Here is a 23,701-nt window from a genome sequence, read left to right on the forward strand (position 1 = left end):
CACAGTTAGAAGGGTAAAATAGATTTTTAAAAAAACATTTTTTCTAAAATTATATTCTTACTAGAGCTTCAATAAAGAGATATAATTAAGCAAATTTTAAAAGTTTATTTCTTGTTTTGATCCGACCAGAAAGGCTATGTTTTATCAATCCAAAGACATTTCCACATGAAGGCAATGACTAAGCTTGTCTGGCTCTAACGGAACTCTGAGTTTCAAGAAGAAAAAAAAAGTTTGTTAAAATCACACACAATTTTAAAAACAAATGGTCACTATAAAAGCCTGAAATAAAGGTGAAGTCAATTGGCAAACAATTACTAAACTGTTTTATGTGTATGACATTGCTTCACGGTGGAAGCTTTGCTAGTAGTGGCACATATATGCAAACACCCACAGACAATTCTGAGAAAAATATGTCAAGGCCAACCAAGGTCGTGTAACTACTGGGAGTTGTACACATAGTATATGGTTTTATGTGAAGATGCTTTATGACGACTTTGGGGTTTACCACCAGAATTGTCTTCTTTAGGTCATGGCTCAACTTTACCTTATTTGCATCCTTCCCTGCCCCCCCATAACCGTGAACCTCAAACCTGTCTTATGCCTTTATCACTATCATGAGCCATTTACCATATGCAGTTACATTAAGTGAAAGCCACCAGAGCAGGAGGAAGCAGGGCTCCGGAAAGGGGATGGCTGGGAATAGATAGACAGGAAGTGATTTTCCCTCTGGTATTAAATGAAAGGCAAAAGCAAGTGCCATCATGATGACCTCAGAATCCCCTGCCACCTTAGAAGTGAGCAGAGGCTGTGACCTTTGTTTTCCAAAGGGGGGATGGTAAAACTGGGCAATGTGCTGTGGGACTCGCCAACCCTCCTCAGCTCCTTGCTTTATGGCACAGAGCATGGGCAAATGCGTGGATACAAGGCACTGACGTCAGAGTCACCCAGTGTTTTTGCTTTATGCATGTCTTCAAGGCAGAGCTCTTCTCTGCTCCTAGCACCATAAAGGGCCAGCTCAATGCTGAATTATGTCACTCATCACTTTGTGTATCTCTCTTATATCAATTAAAAAAAAAAAAAAAACTACTTGACAAAAAAATCAGTAACTTTAACCCTGACATATATTTTCTGTCCTCTGCTCAAGGCACACGACAGAGCCAGGAAAAGTCAGGACTGCCTAGGAAATTGAACCCAATAGAGCTTGATGCTCAGTAGTGTAAGAGTCAAAGATATTTGTCAAATTGGTTAATATCAGCCTTGCCTGTGGATCACATCAGTGCTAGTGTGCCTTTTAAAACCATGGAAAAGTTCTGAATTATTTCCAAAAAAGAAAAATCCTCCATTTCAGAAGTAGATTAAAAGGCACACTTTTATTGGAAATGTAAATAGTCACTTGCTTTTCCATGACAGTCGCCTTCATCATTGATATTCACTTCATGACGAGAATTCTATAGACAAATGAAGGTCAAAGCTACCTTAGACTCCTCTCATGAGGAAAACGATTATTTTTTAAAATGTTATCAATGCACACATATGTAGACATATAAATATTTATATGGAAACTTACTGCCTAGCCAGTGAATAGAAATGGGAATAGAAATGATGTGCTCTGGGAATCCTCCCTGTGTGACTGTACTTTCAAATCAGACGAGTACTGTGTTTCTTTTCCCATTTCTATCCCTGTGTCTAATGGGAAAAGGTCAATATTTCATATAACATAAGGGAAAGGGACTTTGGATTCTCCCCCAGTTTACAGAAAGGAAAAATCAGAGGTCCCAGAAGGTTAAGTGACTTAAGATCACACTGCTGGGTTAAACCTGTAACACAGTTTTCCTGAGTCTCAATCCAGTTCTATTTCTGTGGTGTTGAAGTATTGAATTGAGTATTAATCTATGGGATTATGGAAAATACCATATTAATTAATATAGATTCGTATTAATCTATGTTTTATGGAAAATATCATTATGGTATATGGAAAAGGTAAAAAGTTATCAGGTTAGCCATTAAAAATAGAAGGCATTACAGTAGTAAACTTAGGAGAAACTATGAAGGTCAGTCAGACTTTGGAGAAAGAAAGATCACAGGCTAAACTGTGGAATTATTTGTATTCCCCTAAATACACCAGAGTAGGGAAGATAAGTACATGGCAGAAACCCAACCAGGAAGGGTTAAAGGTCTTTGGTCAAAGCTGCACCATGCACTTGCCTCTCAAGGCTGCCTTAGGAATTGGACCTCACCTTATGATTCAAAAGAAAAAAAATCCTAATTAAAAAAAAAATGTAACCAGTAAATGGGGGCAGAGCTAAACATGGCCTAGGAAACACTATCTTGAGGGGAAGTCTGGGGAGGAGTTGGATAGAATTGGGTCACAAACACATAATAATGTCATCATGGAAAAGAAAACAATTTATGTATCAAATGGCTGACTTGAGCCTGCAAACTCCAGAGTAAGCTCCTAGGTCTTGGTCTGTTGCCTCTCCCTTGACTTTTATCAGGGTCAGTATTTGATAGGAAGCAATGTACCATATTCTCTTAGTCTGTTCTAGCAATGGCAGTTGGAAGGAAACTCCAGACGCTCTGGACCCCAGACTGGGATAAGGTGGGACATGCTCCTGGGGCTCCATAAGAGGATTAGGAAGTCTAGTCAGACTGAGGCTTGGATCAACGACCTGCCCCTGCCATCAGTTCAAAGGACTGGACCCAGCTAAGGGGATGAGGCTCCAAAAACACGAACAACAACAATAAAGCACTTATGACTACATTACACTTCAGCATTTTAAGTCCTGTCATAGGGCCACACGTTTAGTCTTTACAGAAAACCCGAAACACAGGTAAGAACTATTAATCTCTTTTAAGAAATATGCAACCTGAGGCTCAGAGAATCCTTATATTATTTGTGGAAAGTCAAACCATAGGGGCAAAATAGGAGAATCCAAATTTCTGAACTCTTGATCCAGTTCTTTTCCATTTTATTAAGCAGAGTCACCATAAAATGGAGTCAAAAATCGCAGTCCACAATTAATGCATAAATTTTTCAAAAGGCATCACCTCAAATTTCAGAGAAATTACATGTTTAAATTTCATATAGTTCCTTCTAAATAGTTTTTCAAAATGGAAATAGAAATTTTGGACATGAGGCTGCCCGGACTCAATGTCTGGCTTATTCTAATTGCTATTTACAGCAATTACAAATAAAATAAATCACATTTCAAATTTACATTTTAAAGTTAATGGAATGGGATGCATCTAGTCATTTGTTCTGTTACCATTCTAAAATTGAACAGAGGTGAGAGGCTCAAAAACAAGCTATACAAACCCTTTTATGGTTACCTAATACTCTTGTAGGATAATCACAGTAGTAGTAGTTAAGGTATTATTGCTTTATGTTCCTTGAAAACACCTGTTCTAGGTAAGAAGCAAAGCTATCAATAGAAAATAGCAGTAACTGCTATGACAATATACCTGTGGTATCCGGAACACATTTATAGGGGCACATCCCTGCCAAGTCTTGTTTAGGTCAAGCATCATCTTTCCTTTGGTAGGTCTCCTCATTTTCAAGTGAATGGATGAATAAGGCTAATTAAGATTAACTGCACTTATGAAAGGTATCAATGAAGGTTAAAGTGTTCCATTTTTATGAGAGTTATACTCCGCACTCTGAGATTCTCTTATAAACTTTTAGCTACATGTAGTATTTAATCAAGCCAATGATTAAAACCAGAAGTTACTTTCTTGACAGATGAGCTCAGCATGAAATATGGTTTGTCTATTTGTTGCAGTCTTATAATAAAAAGACTAATAATGCACAAAAGAGATTAAAACAGACAACTTTCAGAACTCTTAGTTACCATTAAGTTAGTAGGTTCACATGTAGAAAACTACATTAGAAGTCCTTAAAGAATGTTTCAGATGGTCTTCTAAGACAGGCCAGACAACATTCCTTACCTGAAAATTATACATGTCAAAAGACAATCTTCACAAAATTATTTAGAACTTCACAGGGAAGAATTTTCCATTAGTTTTGTGAATGTGTATATGTTTGTATGCCCACACATCCACACACACACACACACATATATGTACATCACATATATACACATATATATATGTTATAAATAAATATATCCCAGTGGACAGTCACCATTAACATTATAATTGCATTTTTTTCCTGAAGTAAATAGATATTGAATATAATCTCTGGATTTATCTATACTCATGAATTTGTTCCACTTGAAAGAGAGGCAACTATTTTGCTCTAAACCATCAAAAGCAATGTCTATCCAACATTATGAACATGTCTTCCATCTACTGTTTGAAATGGGTGAAGTTAAAATTTCTTACCATCCAAGCTGTGACAAAGTCCCCCATCCAGGTCCCTACTGCAGCTAATTTCATGAAACTTTCATTTCGGATGCCCATATAGTCTGTAATGATATATGCTCTGTGGAAACAAACACACAAGACATTGCCCAGACTCAGAGAGCCATATAGTCAAAGCTTTCTGATTCAGCAACACACAAAGGGACTGTTCCCCCTTTCGACAAGCTTTCTTGCTTTTGTCTCATCACATATGCTTACAAATCTGAAAGGCTAGGAAGAGCTTTGAGGGTGTCTGGGTCAGTTCCAATTAGATTTGAAGACTGACTGTGGCTATACCAATTACTTTCTGCATTTCATTTTTGAGTTGTAAGACTGACAATAGCTTTTGGAAAATCAAACAGAAAATACAGCAAAGGAATCATTTCATGCTCACTCAAGTACGAGGAGAGGGAAAACAATTCCTAAATTAGATTATCTTGAAAGGGAAGGGAAGAGCTCACTTTCTTTTAGTTCTGTCAAGTCAGAACTATTGAAAAGGACTAGGTTTTAGATATAATATCATACCTGAATAACATTGATTTGAGAAGATTTCCACTCAATGAAGCAATGTAAAATTTGATTCAAATATATGTGGTTTAAATTATGATTTAAATACAATAACCAGAAGATTTAATTTCATTAAATACAAGTAACAAGACCATGCTTATTGTTTATTAAGAATTTTCATTTCCATTTTCTCCTTTGATATTCAAAAAAATCCTAAGTATTATTTTCCCATTTTGCAACTTCTCTCAGAAAACTGGGACACAGGGAGATCACTTAACTTGCACAATCAACACCACATAAGTAATGAATGGTAGTTAGGAATCAAATTTTTCTTTCTCTCCGTCTTTTTTTTAATTCTAAGTTTTTTTTCACTCATGTTTTTTTTTTTTTTACTTTAAATTTGTTCCTTTTCTTAAACATGATAATACCTGTACAATTTACAGTATTAGTTAAACTTGTTCTTCTTAGATTAACTTTAAAACAATATACAGTAGAGAATAATATGTTTGTTATTTACCTACTGAAACTATGAAGAAGTACATTTTTGAAGTCACTGAGAAGTAAACCATTTCCAATTCAGTTATTTCTTTTTTCCTGAGGTTATTTCAGAAAGTTCTGTTATCCACAAAATAAATAGATACTTAAATAGTTCTATTTAAAAACAAAAGCAAATTTATGAACTCTTAAAACAATTCTTATTCCACACCCTTCATTCACCTACCTTGGAGGGTCTATGTAAATATCTTAAGGTCTTACCTCAAAATTCTGGGTCTCTAATTCCATGCGTTTCCATAATAGCCAAAAAATGTATAGCTACCATAAAGTGCATGCTTACAATGTGCCAGAGATTGTTATTAGCACTTTAAATACAGTATCTCCGTCAACTTTCATATCAGCACAATGAAATGTATTATTATTCCTGTTTTACAGATATGGAATTGAGGCTTTATAGAGTTTTTGCAACTTTCTCAAGGTCAAGCATCTAATAAATGGACAAGATTTGACTCTAAATTTGATTGACTCCCAAATCTAGGCACGTAACCACTATGCTATACCTTCTTCCTACAAGTGTTAGTGGAGATCTAAAAAACACAAAGAGTATCCACTTTATTCCCCAGTATTTTAGTAGCCAATGAAGATCAAGACTTATTTCCTTTGAGGATAATTCATAATAAGAAATTAAGAGTAGCATCCAGAAGCTGCGGCTCCCAGAGCTACTATTAAATCTTGGACTTCCACTGAGTTCACCAGTGTAAGCAGCCTCTACTTGAAAGCCCCCCAAGTTAACTTGGACAGCCTGGTGTGACTCCCTTCAGTACCACTATTGCTGAACAGTTCTTGGGCAGTGAACTCAGTGTACTAGAGAGTATTAGCTCTGGTAACTGTCCAGCTCTTTCAATGACACCTAGTTTGAAGAATGTGCTCAATGCCACATCCCTACTTGTCCACTTTGACAATTAGTTCTAGAATACACTGGGCTAGGGTACATTTCTTGTGGTTGTATAGATGTGTATAAGAGAAGGCATCATTCTTTTATTTCAGTATCTAAAAATGGGGATGAGATGGATAAGCTTGCAACAGATCAATGATCCAGCCAAGAACAGCTAAAAACATCTAAATAAGATATAGAAATTACCCCAAAAATCTGCTTAAAGGCATCTGAGAGGTAATGAAGCAATGAGGACTAGAAAAACCAAGACGCCAGATTGGCGAGAACTATGGAAAGGTTAGCTATATTTTCTCAAGGGACATTTGCTGATTCCATGTGCAAGACAAGAGGATAACAATCTGGGCTTTGCCTGGGCAGATGGCAGTCTGTGTGGATTGGAGAGACAACATTAGAAACTTAAGGAGCCAAGATCCTTGTGAGAAAGGAGGGGCCCAGAAGAGAGCATGATACACAGCTGGTTTTCCTTTCAAGGCATTTGACAAGTTACGAACTTGTTCAGGAGAGAGGCTAAGAGACTAAGCAGAAAGTCTCTGAAAAGCATAGCAGAGGTTGGCAACTTTGCCATGCTGAGGAGACTATTATAGTTCAGAAACTGCCAGAAGGAATGGCCCAAGAGAATACACATAACTATGGAGGGCTAGACAAAAACCAGAGATGGATGAGTCCTTGATGAGACTGTAAATCAGTCCTTATCCAGTCCATTCTATGACTGGATGAAGGAGATCAGCTTCTACTTTTTTCATTTAACAGAGAATGAATCTTTTCTGGAAGAATAAAATATCATCTAAATATTCTATACATTTTTACACATAACTTCCATCATTCTTTCAAAAATTACTAGGATGTCAAGAAACAGGACCATATCACCGAAAACCAAGAAAGAAAACAACATCTAAAACTAGATAATAGGCTCCAGAGGACAGGGAGTTACTTTGGCTATTCTTTTCACTGTTGATTCCCCAGCATCTAGAGCACTGCCTGTGTATAGTAAGTGATCAATAAACATTTGCTTAATGTATGAATTAATGAAGTGATCCAAATTATTCATATTTATTTCTGCATGGCATGGGTAGACCCATGTATATTAAACCCAAGAAACAGCAATAAAATGAGATTGAATCATGAAGAATTTTTCCACAGAGGAAGACAGTAAATATGTTTTTAAATGGTTTTGTGTGTTTACTTTATTTCTCCAACTACATTGGTATCTCCTTGGCTGCAGGATAGATGTCTTGTATACATATATCAGCACACAATAAATGTCCCTCCTCTGCAGCTATGGGCACGTGGTGACTACTGGATGCTATGGTAACAATACAAATGAGATAGCACAGATAATTTACAAAATAATTAATATGTTTAAAAGTGAAGAGTGATACATAAAAGTTAGTAGTTATTCTTACTTTTGTTGCTTTGGACAAATATAAAGAAGAATGACAAATATGCAGACCTGTCATAAAATTTTTCAACTACTAGTTCATTGATTTGCATGTCCATTAACATTTAACAATATTTCCTGCTCAGGTTGTAAAGGAAAGAGTGTGTATCCATTTTTATCAATTGCACTCTATATCACTATCACATTGGACTCTAAATAAATTAAAGTTGTGGAGCTTTATACTGAACAGTTTTGAGGAGTGAGTGATTCAGATTTAAATTTTATTTGCTAGGAGGCACCATTAAAGTTTTAGTTTTGTTCAGAGTTTTAGCTAATTATTTTATCTATTCATACATCATTTGTTTGTTTTGCTTTGTGCGTTAGCTGATTATTTCCACTACGCATAGATCTAGAAAGTCTTGCAGCTCTACCAGCCTTCCAGGTAAATATCGATCATTGATATTTTCTTTAAAGATTTTAAATGAATTTCTTTTCAGTTTTTATTTTTTCTGGAGATTTCAAGCTTTAGTGTCAAATCCATAACAAATGTGTGGAAACTTCAATACACAGGATCTTCCGAAAGGTTCATAATTATCATAACAACCCGAAAACATAAGCTACCAAGACTATTGTACCTAGTGAAACCTATGTGCTAAAAGGCCATAAACTAAACAGACTCTAACATGGGCTAAATAGTCAACAAAACTATATATATGATGAATTGGTCTTACAGGTGAGAGTCTCAATCACTAGCAACAAAAACTCCCGTTCACTTCAGTCTATTACTTATATATGTGGATGCATCACTGCCAGGTGATTTAGGAGTTGAGTCTCTGAAAGTTTAACATGAGGCAGTAAACATAGATCAGCAAACCAATATGGATTCATGCTTCACTGAAGATCCATCTGTGGCCAGCTGGATTCATAATGTCACAGCTGTCTCTCCCAGCCATGTTTGGGCAACATAAACAAGATTGGGGGCTTCATACACGAGTAAATCATGGATAAGGAGTTGACTTACGTGAGTACAGACCTGCATTAAACACAGCGAAACTAAAGCAAAAACTCTAAGTATCCTTACGACATTGAGGTGAAAATTTGTCACTATAAAACACCAGGAATTAAACCTAGATTTATCATATTAACCTTTTCTCAATCTTTTTGTGTTTATAACGAAATGATTAACAGCCTTTAATCTAGTCACTTAGTCAACTATTATCCAAATAACCACATTTTAGTATTTTTGCTCAAAATTCCTAGTCCTTGACTATGACACACTTTGATGGAGCTCAATACACATCTTCCAGGCAAGACCCAGGGTATGAAGCTATGGAGCAAGGTCCATTGGAATGTCAAAAATGCTGCCGACAATTGTTAGAAGCCTGGAATGATTAAAATTGCAACTGGACCTAACAGTGCTCACAGATAAAATAACTCAATTTCCCAATTTTAGCCATTCATCTTCTTTAATTTCTATAAGGAAGACATATAAAAAAAAAAACCTGTAGATGGAGTATTCATTGAACAAACCCTCTGTGACTATGAACGCATCCACAACATATCTACTCTTCCTTTCACTCCTTGCCTGGCTTCAGCCCATTCAGCAAAATTCATTTGTACTAGATCCAGAAATCTTAGTATAAGATTAATTTCTCCCTCTCCTTTACTCTCAACATTTAATTAATCACTAAGGTTACTTCTGAAAGGCTCTCAAATCTATGCTGTTTTTCTGTCATCACCACTGTCAATGTCTTAATTCTGCTCATAATCATCTCTAATCTGAATTAAAGCAATAGCCTCCTATTTCCCTGTGCCTGTCTTCCCCTTATTATAGACCATTGCCACTATAGTGACTTCTGGGGAAGTAATATGGTATACTAAAGGAGCAGGAGTTCTGGAACCAGAAAGTACTGGTTTGCAAACCACCTCCCCACTCTATGACCTGGGACAAATGATCAACTCGATAATCATCCATTCTCTTATCTGTAGAGTGAGGATAAAAATACTTTCCCTCCACAAGGGTTTCTTGAAGACTACATGAAATAAAGTATGTAAGCTTCTAGCACAACTATTAGATAATAGGCATGAAAAAATTGTAGACCTCTGGCCTCCCGGCTCCCACTTTCTAAAACAATATAGTGGTTCCCATTATCACAGAGTAAAACATGGAATAGAAGACCCTCCACTCTCTGTAAGCCACCTCTTTTTTTAGACTCATCTCCTTTCTTCTTACAATCTCCTTTTTTCAGACTCTCCTCCCCATCATGAAATCCATCTCACCAAACATTCCACCATTCTATGACGCATCTTAGCATCCTTGTACACAATCTTCTCTTAGTCTGGAATGCCATCCCCTTCCTTCTGGCCTGAGATTATTAACTCAACCTGTCCACTGAGAAATCTCCTGTCATTATCCCTAAAAGTCGTCCCTTCCCTGGTATTACTATAATGCTTTGAATATACTTCTATGATAAATAGTTTTCCCGAAGTATTTTAATTATTTTTCTCACATTGCCTCCCTCTCCCACCAGACTTAGTTCATGAATTGTAAAAAATATGTTTCCTTTGCCTATGCAGGTGAAATTCTTTGCCCAGTGTACAGTATGATTTGAGTGCAATAAATATTTAAATGAATTAAGTAGTCGATTAATATAAGAAGATTACTTAGATGATCTGACACCAGGGCCAAACTAGGAAGAGGATAAAAGATAAAAATAAGGATTTGCAATATAAGATAAAAGAAGGCATCAAAGATAAGTTGTGGCCCATGTAAGTATGATGTTCTAACAAAGTTAGAATAGAATATCATTGTATCATTTTTATTACCTCGTCTAGAATAAAAAGCTAGAGGCCAGAATATAATCAAATCAAAATGAGGAACATATCCTTGACTTTCTGCAATCACATGTTGTAAATTTATTTAATTTGAATATAAGTTAGTTGACTAGTAATAAAAAAAAGTAAAATATTGTAAAATCTCGGCATGGTATTTATTGAATCTTAATGTTTTAAAAGAATCCTTTTAAATGAGACTACATATCAATACATAACTTTGTGCACCAATTTGCTGGCACAAACAATACAAGAGCTATGTAGTAAAATATATTTATTTTATCCATGTGAAAAAAGAAAGAAAATTTATTTTCCTGCCCTTCAAATGGATATTGCCAAATTACATTTGTTGTTTGTCCTTTAAAGTAAAAATTTAGAAGTTTACAAGATTATAAAACAATATAGCCTCAAAACTAATGTTAAAGTTACACAGTTTTTGTGGTTATACCCCAAATTTCTTTCTTAGTTCAATTTTTTTCCCTCAACGTCACAAAGACTCCAAGAATACAAAATCTCATTGAATGTTCAAAATGGGCCTATCTTCTACTTTTAATGAATTTAATAAACCAAGACACTTCACGTATCTTTACTAAAGTCTTTGGAAAATAATAGAAAGGACAAAATTTTAAAATCCTGAGCTTGTTGCTAGGAGAACCTCAATAATTCCCCAAGGGAATCCAGTGTCACAAATAACCTAAAATTAATTTCAAATCTAACTTAATCACATTTTAATGTTAAATAACATTCGATGTGTTTATAACTATTCAGATAAAATATATCTGAATTGTAAAAGTGAATTGTGAGCTGAGCCAGAATGACATTAATTAATTTATCCTGCATAATGAAGCTTCCTTCCAAACTAATTAGAAAGGCATAAAATAACGTATAGATTCTGCTAAGATTGTGCTGCTGCTTAAAGTACGACAAAAAGCAAGTTTGATTTTAACGGGTGTATGTCAGTGAAGCTAAGTGTTTACGGCTATTAAAAGGTCAAAATAGGGGCCGGCCCGGTGGCGCAAGTGGTTAAGTGCGCGCGCTCCGCTGCGGCGGCCCGGGGTTCGCTGGTTCGGATCCCGGGCGCGCACCGACGCACTGCTTGGTAAGCCATGCTGTGGCGGCGTCCCATATAAAGTGGAGGAAGATAGGCACCGATGTTAGCCCAGGGCCGTCTTCCTCAGCAAAAAAAAGAGGAGGATTGGCGGATGTTAGCTCAGGGCTGATCTCCTCACAAATAAAAAAAAAAAAAAAAAAAAAAAGGTCAAAATAGATGAGAAATAATGGAATGAAAAGACTGTGACATAAACACAATAATTAACTTTTGACAGAAACTATAATTTTTTTCACCGTGTATAATAAAACAAAGAAACATGAAAAATGAGACTGTCTTTCTACTTCCTAAAAAATTTTCAATTCAAAGCATAATTGCTTTGTGATGATGTGATAATTATTCTTTTCCTTCTCTCTTCCTTCCTCTCCCTCCCCTTCTCCTTCTCCTCCTTCACTCCATCTTCTTTTGGATATGAATTCAACCACCTCTTACTCTCTTCCCCATGGCTACCCAACACGATTTTCCAATCATTTATTCCCTATTCTTGTTGGAGAAATTTTAGACTCCAGAGATGAGAAGGGGGAAGGGGGCTATTTTTTCATCCAAGAACCCTTCTTGCAGCATGTGAATTTATTTTAGATAAGCATCTGTTTTATTTAATATTCATTTACTCATTAAACAAATAATTACTGATGTCTCACTATATGCTAGTACGTGTGTCTGATACCTGTAAACTCATAAATTTCCAAGGGAAAGGAAATAGCATCCAGAGCTAGTGGTCACTTCCTGGATTATCACCCAGCATCTCTTGTCTAATAACTCCCTCCCTCCTACATCATCCATCCCCAGTGTGAGACTGAAGCTTATGGAGTAAGCTTATGGACACATGTATACAGGGGTAAGCTTATGGACACATGTATACAACAATAACCAACCCTGTTGCTAGCCTATTTTTTCCTTTTCTGGTAATTTAAAGCCAAGACTCAAAGAAAGAAAGAAGGAAATCTCTTTCCAAGAGATTGGATGAAAAACAACCAGTGATTATTGCGACCACATTCACTCTCCTGTGAATTGGGGAATTAAGTCTGCAGCAAGAGAGAAGGTGAGAGAGAGAGAGGCAGAGAGAGAGGATCAAGGCAGGCTGACATGCAAAGGAGAGAAGAAAGATAGGAGAGAACATGGGTGGTGGGAATCTAACTCCAATGCCTTCTGAAGGCCAGCATTCCTGCACTTTGGATTCCATGTTAATTCCTAACAATTACTGTCCCTCGTCTTTATTCTTAAGCTAACTTGATTGAGCTTCTATTAGTTGCAATGAAAAGAGTTGTAACCATTCACCAAGGAAAAATTTTAGAGTCTAAAAGTGTGGTTCTGAATATTTTGTTCAGTTTTAATTATCCTTTAATTCCTTTAGGAAGGAATGCTACTAAATTGGCGACAAGAAAAGAATTACCAGCGTGGCTGACAGACTGAGGTTGGTTTTCAGATTCCTCCTAATAAGAACAAGGATAAATGTATTGTGCCCACTCTTCACGACACTGCTCAAGTCAATGTGGAGACTTTTGTTTAAGTCTTAACGTACTATTTATCTATACAAATTTTGCAAGTGTGCTAAAGTTGGGAACAGTATTCCCCTTCCCAGTTAAAAAATGTGTTTACGTATTCTAGTTAAAGCCAATGTGTTAGAATGTGTCTCCACTTTGTGAGATGTGGGGCACTCTATGCGAGTGTGTCAAATGAGGGACAATAAGTAAGGGAATATCTGTGCACTTCATAGATAAAAAGCAAGACAAAGAGGTTATAGCTCTTAGCTTGCCAGTCTAAAAGGGAGTCTGATTTTGAAATACAAAGTGTTGACAAAAGACAAAATAAAGACAGATGAAGTGTAGCTTAGAGAGAGTGCAGGCTGCATTTCTGACAGATCAAAGACTTTTATAGGTCTGCTACAAAATGTCAGAAGGTAACAAAAAGATCAGATTACACAGACATCACTTAGTATAGAATAGAGAGCTGGAGAGTTTCACAGAAGCTTGGCGGGGGAGGCCCTGAATTGAGTTTGCCAATGATATGAGTGATTTCGGGTAGCAGATACAGGACTCAAACACTTCCTAGGTGTCAAATGCCATTGGGATGCTAAATAGCACACACCTTTCACCCTCAGCCATCTCTGGACTTGGACCCCATGTAAGAGCCAACCCCTTGGAGCATCTCTTCAACTTAACAATGCCTAATTATTATCAAATGCCCTTCAAATTAGAAGTGAGATCGTTCTTATTGCTCCGCAAATTTGCTCTGCAGTGTTACTAATTATATAGCTTCATTGGATTTAACAATAAAGAATTTCACGCTCTGCTTTTGCAATGTGTGCTTCACAAGCTACACCACACCAGCCTACGGAAAGAAAAAAGGAAATAAAGCCACATTTCCACCCACCTTGTGAGCATTTCAGGCCCATCAAGTTCCTTGCAAATGATTCAATGAGTTTTAAGAGAGTTTTATTTGTGCTGGTAGAACTAGAACTTTTAGCTACCACAATGCTATTTTCTTTTTCTTCCATTCATTGTAATGAAGTCCAGTTGGTCCTGATGTCAAAGATTGTTCCAAAGATAGCTTCTCTTCTCCTGATGTCCACCAAAGTCCCTGCTACAGCTACTCATGTTGTCACTGTGTATGCATAGGCCCAAAGGTACTGATGTCTGTGCCAAGGGCAAGGAAGACATTACAAATCCTATTATTGTAACCTATGTGACGTTCGCCAATTCTGAGATCAGTCACCAACACACCCACATGACCACACTATGCCTGTGCCAGCACACGCCAATATCAACGGTGCTGTGGATGCCTTACAGCCTCAAATACCCACAGAAATTATGGAGGAATGCTTCTTTTAACTTTTACTTGCTCTTATATAACAGCCTGCTACCTTTGGATTCAGGTGTGAGTCCATGGGGCCAGGAATAAAATATGTTGCTATTTATTCATAATTCCTTCCATTTCAACACCTGCGCATGGTCCTTGAACCAGATATCCTCACTTCAACCGTCTCTTAGATGCTATTTTCCAGAAGGCTCTTTGGTGTCATATGTAACAGCACTCTAGAGGCAGGATTACATGAAAACTTGGTGGAGTGAGAAGATGTTTCCCCTCCCCAAAATCTACTAATATGATAGTATAGGAATAAAAGAATAAACCTGCAGAATAGGAGACAAGGTGATAGACAATAAGAAATTTTAATAAATTTTTGGAAAGCAGATTGAGGAATAATGATGAACACGGTTTCAGCTTTCTCTGTAGTATTAAATCCTTCTGGGGTGTGTATTAAAGAGAGACCTACATTCTGCCTCTGAACTTCAACAATACTCAGGGACAGGAGGCTCCGTATTTCTGAAGGTGAGAGAGGAAGGATAGAACTGAAAATAGGAATTGAAAATCCTGCATGATGAGTAGTTAACTCACAAGGTACCCTCCTCCATCCAATAAAACGAGGAAATGACTTTCACCCCACCTAGCGAAGATGGACATTTGCTATCTAGAGAAATTCAAGCAGAGTTAGACCCCTTAGTGAAAATAGGAACTGTAAAAATACAAGTTTTTTTTTTTTTAATATTAAACTACAAGTCCCATTACCCACAATGCTGTTTGTCTGGGTTGAAGACGGAAGTTTCACCTCAAAGAAAACTGACCAGCCCTGCCTTCCTCAAAAGGCTAATTGACAATTGAGGGTCTCCCAGGGAAATAGCCAAATTGCCATCAACCACAGACCCCCTCCACCCAAGTCTGACAGATCACCAGCCTGTCTATGCACAGACTTTTCAATCATCTTTTTATTGTCCACTCTTAAAAATAAACAGACTTCAGACATTACCATATATTTGAGGAAAATCTCTAACAAACAAAGCTCAAAATTAAACAAAAATGAGGTACTCAGAGGAAACAGACAATGCAGAAAGCAGAGAAAAAGTGTAAAGATAGAATAAAGGTATTTTTCAGACATGCGAAGTCAAAAGGTCAAAATTTAATTATATGCTGTCTGAAAAAATACATCTAAAACTGTAAGGCTAAATAAAGCTTCAATGTAAAATAGTAAAAAAATCTTGAAAAAGATAAAATGCAAACAATAACAAAAAGAAATTTAGTGTAGTTATAATAATATCAATTTTTAAAGGTAAAACGTATTTTATAGATTTAGAGGGTACCTTACTAATGACAAAAGTTTTAACTCATCAGGAACATATAATGTGCCCTCAAAATACAGAAATTAAAATAAATTGACAAAATGGTAAGAAAAACAGACAAATTCAAACAGAAATGTAAGATATCAATGTATTTCTCTCAACAACCAATGAAACAAGCAGACAAAAAATCAGTAAAGACATAAAGGATATGAATAAGAGGATTAACAAACTCTAATGGATATACGTAGAATAATTCACCCCACAACTACAGAATACACAAGACAGAACATTTAGAAATATTGATCATTAACAAGGCCATATAAAGCCTTGTTATACTTTGACCACAATGTAACTAAACTATAAATCAATAATAAAAAGATAACATGACAATCTGTAGATCTTTGGAAACTGAGAGATATCAGTCCCAATAACATGTGAGTCAGAACAGAAATCTCAGTGGGACAGAGAAAATATTTTGAACTGGATAGTAATGAAAATATTGTAAGATACACTTAAAACCATGTTTAAACTTTTAATTTTAATATATCATAAAAGAGTACTAAAAATTAATGAATTTAGAATCTTTCTCAAGAAATTAGAGAATAGCAAAATAAGCCCAAGAAAACATAGAAACAATAAAAATTTTTAAAAATAGAATTTAATTAAACAAGAAGTAAGAAAAAAATGGAAACATACAAAAGAGAGGATGAACAAAGTTGGTCTTGTAAAAAGACATGAAATTTATCCCTCTTTAGCAAGAATGATCAAAACATAGAGAAAAGGCACAAATAACCAACGTCAGAAATGAAAATGGGGCATCACTACAGATCCTATAGAGATTAAACTGATAAGAGTACATTTTAAGAACTTTAGATGAAATCAATAAATCTCTAGAAAAACATTTACAAATTACCAAAATGTACATACGAATAAAAAAATAGATCTATACCTATTCATGAAATTGAATTTATAAGTAGAAACTCTGCCGCAAGAAAATTCCAGGCCCAGATGTGCACATGGGCACTGAGAGAAATGTGCAGGAATGTTTATAGCATCATTATTCATAATAGCCTGAACCTGGAAACAGCCCAAATGTCTAGCAACAGAAGAATGGATAAATATATTATGGCAGAATCACACAATGGAGACTATTCAACAAGGAAAATGAACAAACTACCACTATACAAAGCCTGGATGGATCCCAGAAACTGTTATATAAAAGAAGCTAGACAAGAAAAAGAATATATTGTGTGATTACAAGTATATAAAGCTCAGAAATAGGCAAAACTAATCTACAGGGACTAGGGAAGTATTATAAATGATAAAACTATAAAGAAAAGCCATAAAGTGAAGAGTGTAAAAGTGAGATGGGGTCACTTTGTAGGGAGAGTGAGGTTTATTATTAGGAAAGACAGTCAGAGGGCTTCTGGGATGCTGGCAATGTTCTTTTGTTTAACATGAATAGTGATAATGTGGGTAACATAGGTGTTCACTTAAAAATATTTTATAATAATTCGCTTTGCAATAATTCAGCTCTATATATGTCCTCTATGTACTTCTGTATAGGTATATTATTTCCACATTTTAAAAATTTATAAAAATAAATACCTATTATTATAGAAGAGGCTTAAGAAATGGTAGCTATTACAGTCATTTTATAGGAGAAACACTGGGATAGCAGAAGATCAACATAGCTCTTGGGAGAAAGTTAGGTTTATGTTGGCTTCGAGAGTGTCACAAAGAAAGGTGGAGGAACAGCAGAAGATTCCTGAAGTGTGATCAAGCCTGTGTGTGTTGGAGCAGTGCAATTAGTGAAATATCCTAGCTAGAACAAGGACAGGGTAAAGGGATCATAAAAGATGAAGCTGAAAATTAATGATGTAGTGAAGGGCATTGAGTACCTACAATGCAATTGAGCCCTGGTTTTAAAGCCTGTGGACAATTCACATTTGGAATTTAGACTGCTGGAGTTTCTTCCATAGGCCCTGCATTTTAAACATCTTTCTGCTTGTTAACTAACCATGCTTCTTGGTATCTCTTAATGGAAAAATGATTATATAGCTTTATCAAATGCAAGGGCTACCATTTTGACATACATAATGCCTGATAAGGTAGAGATTAAATCAAGTGCTATTTGAAAGACCCATAAAAATTTATATCTGCTCCATTTATTTCAAGGGGTGAAGCAGAAAGTCACCTCGAAGCACTTGTTCTCTTTGTTCCATGAAGAATCACTTGGGTAATTTCCCAGTAGCTCCCTGCTTAAGGGGAAGGAGAATAGAAAAGGATGTAATAATCTTTTGTGACTTTAGCAAAGCTCCGCAAGACCACTGACATGCAGAGCTGGTCACTGGGGAGGAAATGGGTCCATCTACTCCTCCAGAGGGAAAGTACAGAGTCTGGTTGAGACATGACTAAGGCCCAGGGAAGAATGATGAGGCCTCTCCAAACAAAAACCATGAGGAAAATGGGTGGCCATCTGCTGACTCAGGGGCATGGATGGGAGAGCTGTTTTCAGTATCCGGAGTGACTGACAGGAGCTCTTCCGAACCCAGCCATTCTGAGGGATACCCTCGTGGCCTATGTAGGGTCTGGGCCAGGGAGGGCACCGATGCCAAGTGGACAGGAGTCCATGTAACTACATAGGTGTAAGCTTCAACAGCAACACCATGTGGCAGTAAGACACACATAAAGTAGAAGAATAACCAGATGGCACAGCTTTCTCTGTGGCTGGTACTTGAAAAAGATCCCAGTGACCCATATTGGACTAGCTGAGGCACCAAATTTAAGGTCAATTGAGTAGGTGAAACTTCAAAAAGGAGATTGGACTGCTGCTAATGAATGCAGGTAGAGTCTCAAGTCATTAATTAGAAACGTTAAAATAAATCAGCCAAAAGTGGTACTCTGAGTTTGTGAACCATTCACACCACCAACATACGATGCCAGAGATTTCTGCACAATCAGCCGAAATCTGCTTGGCATATATATCACTCCCCACAAATACTGAAAGCATCGGCCTTGGGTAGGAATTAAAGGTCTGTGTGTTCGAGGATTTCTCTTCAGGCACCTCAGGTACAAGGAGCATACCCAGGCCTGAAAGAATAGCCACTCAAGATGCCTCCCAGCCACGTGAAACATAACTTGACGGAGAGGGTCAGCTATTTATTCATTCTTTCAGCAATATTGATTGAATACCGCCTATATGCCAGGAACTGTGCTAGGTGCTGGGAACACAAAGATGAATGAGACATGGTCATTACCATTTAGCAAATGAAAAAAGACATGCAAACAAATCAGTAGAGCCCTATGTGGAAGATGCCACACATGCGAAGAGAGGCAGAGATGAGAGACACCCAGTTCTCCTGGTGGGAAGCAAACGGGACAGGGAGAAGAGTATGCTTTACAGAGGAGGCAAAGTGCATTTGAAGTAGAAGGCAGCAGAGGTATGATGGCAAAGAGGGCTGAAAGCAGCAGGATGTTAAAGGGAGCAGCAAGGACAGCTCAGGGCTGCTGCCGGCACGCCCAGTGAGACAGGAAGGGAGGCCCAGGAAGCAGTGGCTGCAGCAGGGAAGCCTTTGCACAGCCTTCACGAGGCTTGCTTTTTAAAACACTCACCGAAATGGGAACATTAGAATGACAAACCCCACTCCCCTGTTCCAACATCTACCTGGATATTATCTACTTCATATCTTTAAAATATTTTCTTTTTTTTTTTTTTTTGTGGTAAGGAAGATTAGCCCTGAGCTACCATCTGTTGCCAATCCTCCTCTTTTTGCTGAGGAAGATGGGCCCTGGGCTAACATCCATGCCCATCTTCCTCCACTTTATATGTGGGACGCCTGCCACAGCATGGCTTGATAAGCGGTGTGTAGGTCTGAACCTGTGAACCCCAGGCTGCCGAAGCGGAACGCATGGACTTAACCACTACGTCACCAGGCCAGCCCCTAAAATGCTTTCTATTTAGGAAGCTGTATCAGTCAGGGTTCTCCAGAGAAACAGAACCAGTAGAGATTAGGTAGACAGACAGACAGATAGATGGATAGAGACACACATGCATACACACACATAAATATACACACAAACAAAGAGATTTCTTTCAAGGAATTGGCTTATGCCTTGTGGAGGCTGTCAAATCCAAAGTCTGTAGGGCAGGCCAGCAGCTTGGAATTTCTCGGGCAGGAGCTGATGTTGCAGTCTTCAAGAATTTCTTCTTTCTCCGGGAAACCGCTTTCGTCCTTAAGCCCTTTCAACTGGTTGGATGAGGTCCACTCACATGATCGAGAGTAAGCTCCTTTACTTAACGCATGGCAGATGTTAACCACATCTACAAAAGACCTTCAGAGCAACCCCTAGATTTGTGTTTGATTAAAGCTGGGTGCTACAGTCTAGCCAGGTTAACAAATAAAACAAACCATCACAGAAGCCATATTCTCAACTTTCATGCAAAGATATACTTGTTTTTACATCCAAAAATACAACTCCCATCAACATCTGATACAACAGTAAAAAATCCCTAAGATCCTAATTTTAGAATTTAATACAGAATTCCTGTAACATTGCCTCTACTTTCCCCAACACACATGCACATACACACAAAAGCACACAAAATAATACCGCATCGAACAGAGATGGTGATTCTCATCAATACACTAAAATTAAGAACTCAGTACTAATTTAGCCACACCTTAATATTTTATAATTCAAACTAGATTTCACAGTATTTCTGAAATTTTAATTCAATTTCCATGAATCCATACCTGTAGCTTAATCTGTAACAAGTTCTGTTTTGTTGTTTCAACACAAGACTCTGCACACTCTCTTTTTCTTCTGGCTCCTTTCTGAAGTTTTTACTTACACCAGAATTATTTTTGCTGTCAAGCAACAGCTTCCTGCTCTTATGTTAACAGCTGCATGTTAATAGGTAAATTACATTCATGTCCAACCTCAAAAGCACTCCTTTGAACCCCAAAGGTATTCACTTTTAATTTCTCTTGAATGCAGAGGTTATGGTCAAATTGGGTATTTTTATCAAATGACTTATTTTTTTCATTAAAAATAGACTATCCCTTGAACAGATGATCTTGCATGTATTGCAACTAGCACACTGTATTAAGCACTCATTTGCCTATGAGAAACACTGTAGAATGCTTAATAACATATGAAATCACTGGCAGCCAGAACTTTGAAGATCAGAAACAATTTCTGGAAGCCTGCTGGTTTCAGGGCATTATAGAAACACGGGTAAAAGTATTTAACACAGTACCTGATGGGGTCAGTGTTCAGTTAACATTTGTTATACCTGAAGAGAAAGGGAGAGAAATTCCACCTTCAGGAGAAACAGAACCTTCTTAGATGAGTGAGGAAGAAGTGGAAGTTGATATCAAACCAAACTGAATATTGTATATATTTATGCTCAATTTATTGATAGAAAATCACATATTTATTATAGATTTTAGGTTCACTCATACTCACAACACACTTTTAGAGGATACTTTTAGACATCTTCAGAAATTCCTTGACTGAAGTGATTCATTACTTATGAACTAGTGGCTTACAGGGCAGGAGAAGGGGATGGGGACACTGCTGGACCTCTCAACAATGGTTGCCATGTATGTGTCCCAGCAATCAGAAACCAGGAGGCAGGCCTGAGCAATCAGAATCTGAAATGGGTCCCAAATCTAAGGATTAGCAGATAACTGAGGCCTATTTAGAGCTGCTCAGCCAATTGGAAAAATCAAATCACCAAATCCATGGAAGAGATTTAATAGAAATGTGGGCACCAGAGTACAAAATCAGACAGTGTCCAAAGGCAGGCACAAGAGAAGCTGGTAGCAACCCCTGAGCTGAAAAGCAGGCCCTCTGGCTACATACACGGTTAGCTTTTCTATCCAGCTCCTGCAGCTGGAGCCATGCCAGGAGTGCTTAAACTGGGCAGAAAAGGTCTAAGAGATGCCTCCACATATTTATTGGTGTCAGAGCCTGGTGAATCTTTTTTTTTTTTTTTTTTAATCTGATTTTTATAGTCAAAGTATGAGTGTGCAATACAAGGAAAACCAGCTAGATAGCACCTTTTACTTAGCAATGCTTTGATGAAGTTTTCAGGGGCTTTAGTTTGTCTAACAATCCACACGAAAATCAGCAGCACTCAACATTGAGAACAGAAGATAGTAAACAGGAAAACTGTAATTTCTACTAACTTGGAGTATTTGTTGTCTGTTTAACTGAATCATCCCTTTTTTCCTGTCCTTATCTCATCACAGTATGGCTTCACCTGCTCTGAGCACACAGCTTCAAGAACACCAGGTAATGATACAGCCACTGTTCCAGGCCCCACCTCCTACCCTGTGCTCTAAATTGTCCCTCTTCAAGCCTCCAATTCCCATTCTGTTGACTCTACACCTGACTCTTCCTCTCTGCCAAGACTGCCACTTCCTTAAAGAGTCTATCCAGATTTTCATTTCCTCCTTCCCTTCTCCAAGACCTGCTTCCCAGATTCCTCAGCTCCCTTCACCATTGCTCAAAGGTGAGCATGTCCTGCCCATGCTTCAGACCTGATCCATGCTCTACTCATTCTCAATCCTGGTTACACAGTAGATTCACCTGGGGAACTTTTAAGAAACATCATTGCCTGGGCCCCTTCCCTATAGATTCTGACTTAATTAAGCTGGTGTGGGGTACAGGCATCAGCATTTCTTTAAATCTCCTGTGATGATAACACACAGCCACTAAAGCTTTGCACACTGCCCCGGTGGTCTGGAAGGCAATTTGGGACAAGAGTCGTCACACTGAGCCACAAAGGGTCTCAGGAGTCACTACAAAGGACCACTAAAAAGCAGAATATGCCATAAGAAGCAGAATATACTCTAAGACTCATAAGCACTCTAAGAATTTTAAGCACCAAAATGACACAATTAAGCACATTTGGATAGATCAGGAATGATCAAAGCTGGGGCTCACGAAAAGGAAACATTTACAGCCTTCCGACTTCCAGCAAAGGGCCCTCATTTATTCATTAGATTGGGCGTTCACCAGATTAATAGTCAATCTCATTCAGAAAAACCATGAACATCCTACCACCAGGAGGCATCTAAAGTTTGCTCAGGGTGCTCAACTTTTAACTACCTCAATTCCCTATGCAAGCTCATGAAAAAATGATGGAAATATGGAAGAACAATCTGCTTCAGAATCTTTGATTTAAAAGTACACAGCATAAGATGACATAATTATATCTTTGGTGATTAACAAAACCAGAATTTATTTAAATTAGAGACCTTCTGGTTGAAAGGAGCTGCAATCAGAAGGTGATGTGCCTGGCAGACACTGTGTTCAAAGTGGAACATAAGGAGTCAACACAACCCCACCCAAACTGCTCTTGTTCACATTGGAGTCAGTTTTCCCCCCAAAATAACTGAGGAACATAAATTATGAGTAAAGATGAGCAGTTTAATACTACTTTAGGGTATTTAGGAATTTGGAGAAAATCTCTTTGCTAATGACTGCATTATATTCCCAAATGATGCCTGAGAACAGGAAAAATAAATGCAAGAATTGTGTTTTAAAACCACGGAGGAAGATAAAACCACTTATGACAATACAAAAATATAATAATGTTTGTCCAACAGGTGTAATACAAAGAAACCACGATAAGTTTAACGAAGTGAAAAAACACCACTACTTGGAAAGCAGAGACTAAAAACAATGCAATTTATATTAATTTTAATAAAATTAGATATTGCATAATACTCGAAGAGCTCACTAAGGGGGAAAAAATACCTTTTTAATTTCCTTTTACCAATTCCTCTAAAATTTATGGATCAACAAAATCACATGGCATACAATCTTTCTACGCCTCTCCATCTCAGATACATAGTAATCTCCAGCCGTTCTGAGCCCCTCTTGCTTTTCTATGTTTGTGAGATTTTTTTTTTTTTTGTGAGGAAGAGTGGCCCTGA

The 23,701-nt window shown here is 37.4% G+C and overlaps 1 protein-coding gene across 9 annotated transcripts in view; it reads right to left on the reverse strand.

The window, feature by feature from the left end:
• TMEM117 (transmembrane protein 117) overlaps positions 1-23,701 on the reverse strand; it is a 444,048-nt gene that overhangs the window by 204,969 nt on the left and 215,378 nt on the right. For 8 of the 9 annotated variants that reach the window (XM_058558458.1, XM_058558460.1, XM_058558459.1 and 5 more), the window contains one exon: positions 4,342-4,441. The exons of the other annotated variant lie outside the window; for it this stretch is intronic. In XM_058558458.1, coding sequence (XP_058414441.1) covers positions 4,342-4,441 — 100 coding nt within the window. The remainder of the gene's footprint in view (positions 1-4,341; positions 4,442-23,701) is intronic. 9 annotated transcript variants of the gene reach the window in all.

Source organism: Diceros bicornis, chromosome 17 (assembly GCF_020826845.1).
Source record: "Diceros bicornis minor isolate mBicDic1 chromosome 17, mDicBic1.mat.cur, whole genome shotgun sequence".
Taxonomy (NCBI): Eukaryota; Metazoa; Chordata; class Mammalia; order Perissodactyla; family Rhinocerotidae; genus Diceros; species Diceros bicornis.